This window comes from Microtus oregoni, unplaced genomic scaffold (assembly GCF_018167655.1).
Source record: "Microtus oregoni isolate MIOR12 unplaced genomic scaffold, Mior012 000015F_ref0000493, whole genome shotgun sequence".
Taxonomy (NCBI): domain Eukaryota; kingdom Metazoa; phylum Chordata; class Mammalia; order Rodentia; family Cricetidae; genus Microtus; species Microtus oregoni.
Window position 1 is genome coordinate 39,519,350 of NW_024543074.1, and position 1,799 is coordinate 39,521,148.

General features: G+C 45.1%; 1 protein-coding gene across 1 annotated transcript; it reads right to left on the reverse strand.

Moving 5' to 3' along the window:
* Positions 1 to 262: 262 nt before the first annotated feature.
* On the reverse strand, positions 263 to 1,183 carry LOC121456965 (olfactory receptor 2AK2-like). Its single transcript, XM_041665545.1, has one exon. It carries the CDS (start codon positions 1,181 to 1,183, stop codon positions 263 to 265), a length of 921 nt encoding a protein of 306 aa, XP_041521479.1.
* Between the last annotated feature and the right edge of the window lie 616 nt (positions 1,184 to 1,799).

Below are 1,799 nucleotides of genomic sequence, written 5' to 3' on the forward strand. Positions count from 1 at the left end.
AAACCCAGGATGCCAGGCAGCCAGAGATCCCGGGAACATGGACAAAGCCCTTGATCTCCCTCAGAGCCAACATTCAGATTCAAACCATCAACTCGATGTGACACTGAGAGGACAAAGTTTCCTGCTCTTGTTGGTTTAGTTAGACAATTTGATGAGTGTCCACTGGAACATCAATCCTGCCGGCTTCCCAGTTAATGTTCAAGACCAGCTTTTAGATCAGTCCACAAGATGACACAAAGCCGTGTTTCTGTCCCAATATCCATCATCCCAACTGTCTCCTCAGGGCCCCCATGACTTCCTTATTACGCAGACTATAAATAAAAGGGTTAAGAACAGGAGTGACAATTGAGTAAAACACAGCCAGCACCTTGTCCCTTGAAGGAGAATGCAGGGAATGTGGCTGGCCATAAGTGGAGAGAGAGGTAACATAGAACATGCTGGCCACAGTCAGGTGGGAGGAGCAGGTGGACAGGGCTCTACTCTGCCCTTTCCCTGAGCGCATCTGGAACACAACAACCAACACACGAGCATAGGAAGCTAGAATGGCCAGGAAGGGGAGCAGCAGAATGACAAGGCCACTCAAGACAATTGTCTGCTCATATTGGGATGTGTCTTCACACACCAATGGCAGGAGAGATGGAAGCTCACAAAAAAAGTGGTTAACAATTCGAGATCCACAGAATGGAAGTTGAAATGCATACAGCACGTGAACCAAAGCATTGAAGGAACTGCTGCTCCAGGCACAGGAGACCATGGAGCAGCAGATCTTCCTGCTCATGAGCACAGGGTAGTGCAGGGGCCGGCAGATGGCTATGTACCTGTCATAGGACATGAAGCCCAGCAGGAGGGCTTCAGAGCCACCCAAGGTCAGAAACACAGTGGTTTGGATCTCGCAGCCCAGAAAGGAAATGGTGTTGGTGTCTGACAAGAAGTTAGCTGCCATCTTGGGCACGGTGGTGGAGATGTACATCATGTCGATGATGGAGAGCTGGCTGAGGAGGAAGTACATGGGGGTGTGGAGTCTCCGGTCCAGCCTGATGAGGAGGACCAGTGTGATGTTGCCTAGCAGAGCTACTACAAAGAGGATGGCGATGACTGTGAAGAGGAGAGCGTCCATCGGGCCATACTGGAAAAGACCCACCAAGATGAAGTCTGTTGCCCAGCTGTGATTTCCCGATTCCATGGCTCAGATTGAACCATCAGAGCAGACACAATCTGGAAGGGACATGGTCTGATGAGGATTGCCCTTGGGGAGAAAGCACATGACAGTTAACATGAGACAGATTTTCCTGGAATAGCTCTAGGGCAATCTCTCTTCCATCCTGTATATTAAGATTTCATATGTTGAAAAAAGCAGAATGAATTATCAAATCAGGGGATCACCTTCCCTACTCCTGTTCATTTCCCACGATTGAAGTCTGCAGATTCTTTTCTCTCATAGTCTTGAATACAAATACAAGGATAAAAACACAAAATTAATACAAAGGGGAAGTGGGAGGAGAGATTTTTCAGGATTGCAGGATAAACATGTGCACTACAAATTATTTTGCTTATTTACTTTGTTTTAAAATTTTTTACTCTTCTCATAAGATTCTTTATTTTGATGGGCTAAACTTAGGTTTTAGGCAATGAAAACATTCTCTCACTTTTGGGACTAATTTACTATGTCAGAATTGATCAAATATAGTATAATTTTTTGATGCTGTATTCCACCTTTCAGTTTTAATTATATGTAGGGATTAAGGTTTCTGCCGTATCTGCATAGAAGTTTGCAATCCTTATGAATTAGAATTAACTTA

Coding starts and splice junctions, on each gene's coding strand:
- LOC121456965 (XM_041665545.1), bottom strand. CDS start 1,183: ATGGAATCGGGAAATCACAGCTGGGCAACAGACTTCATCTTGGTGGGT.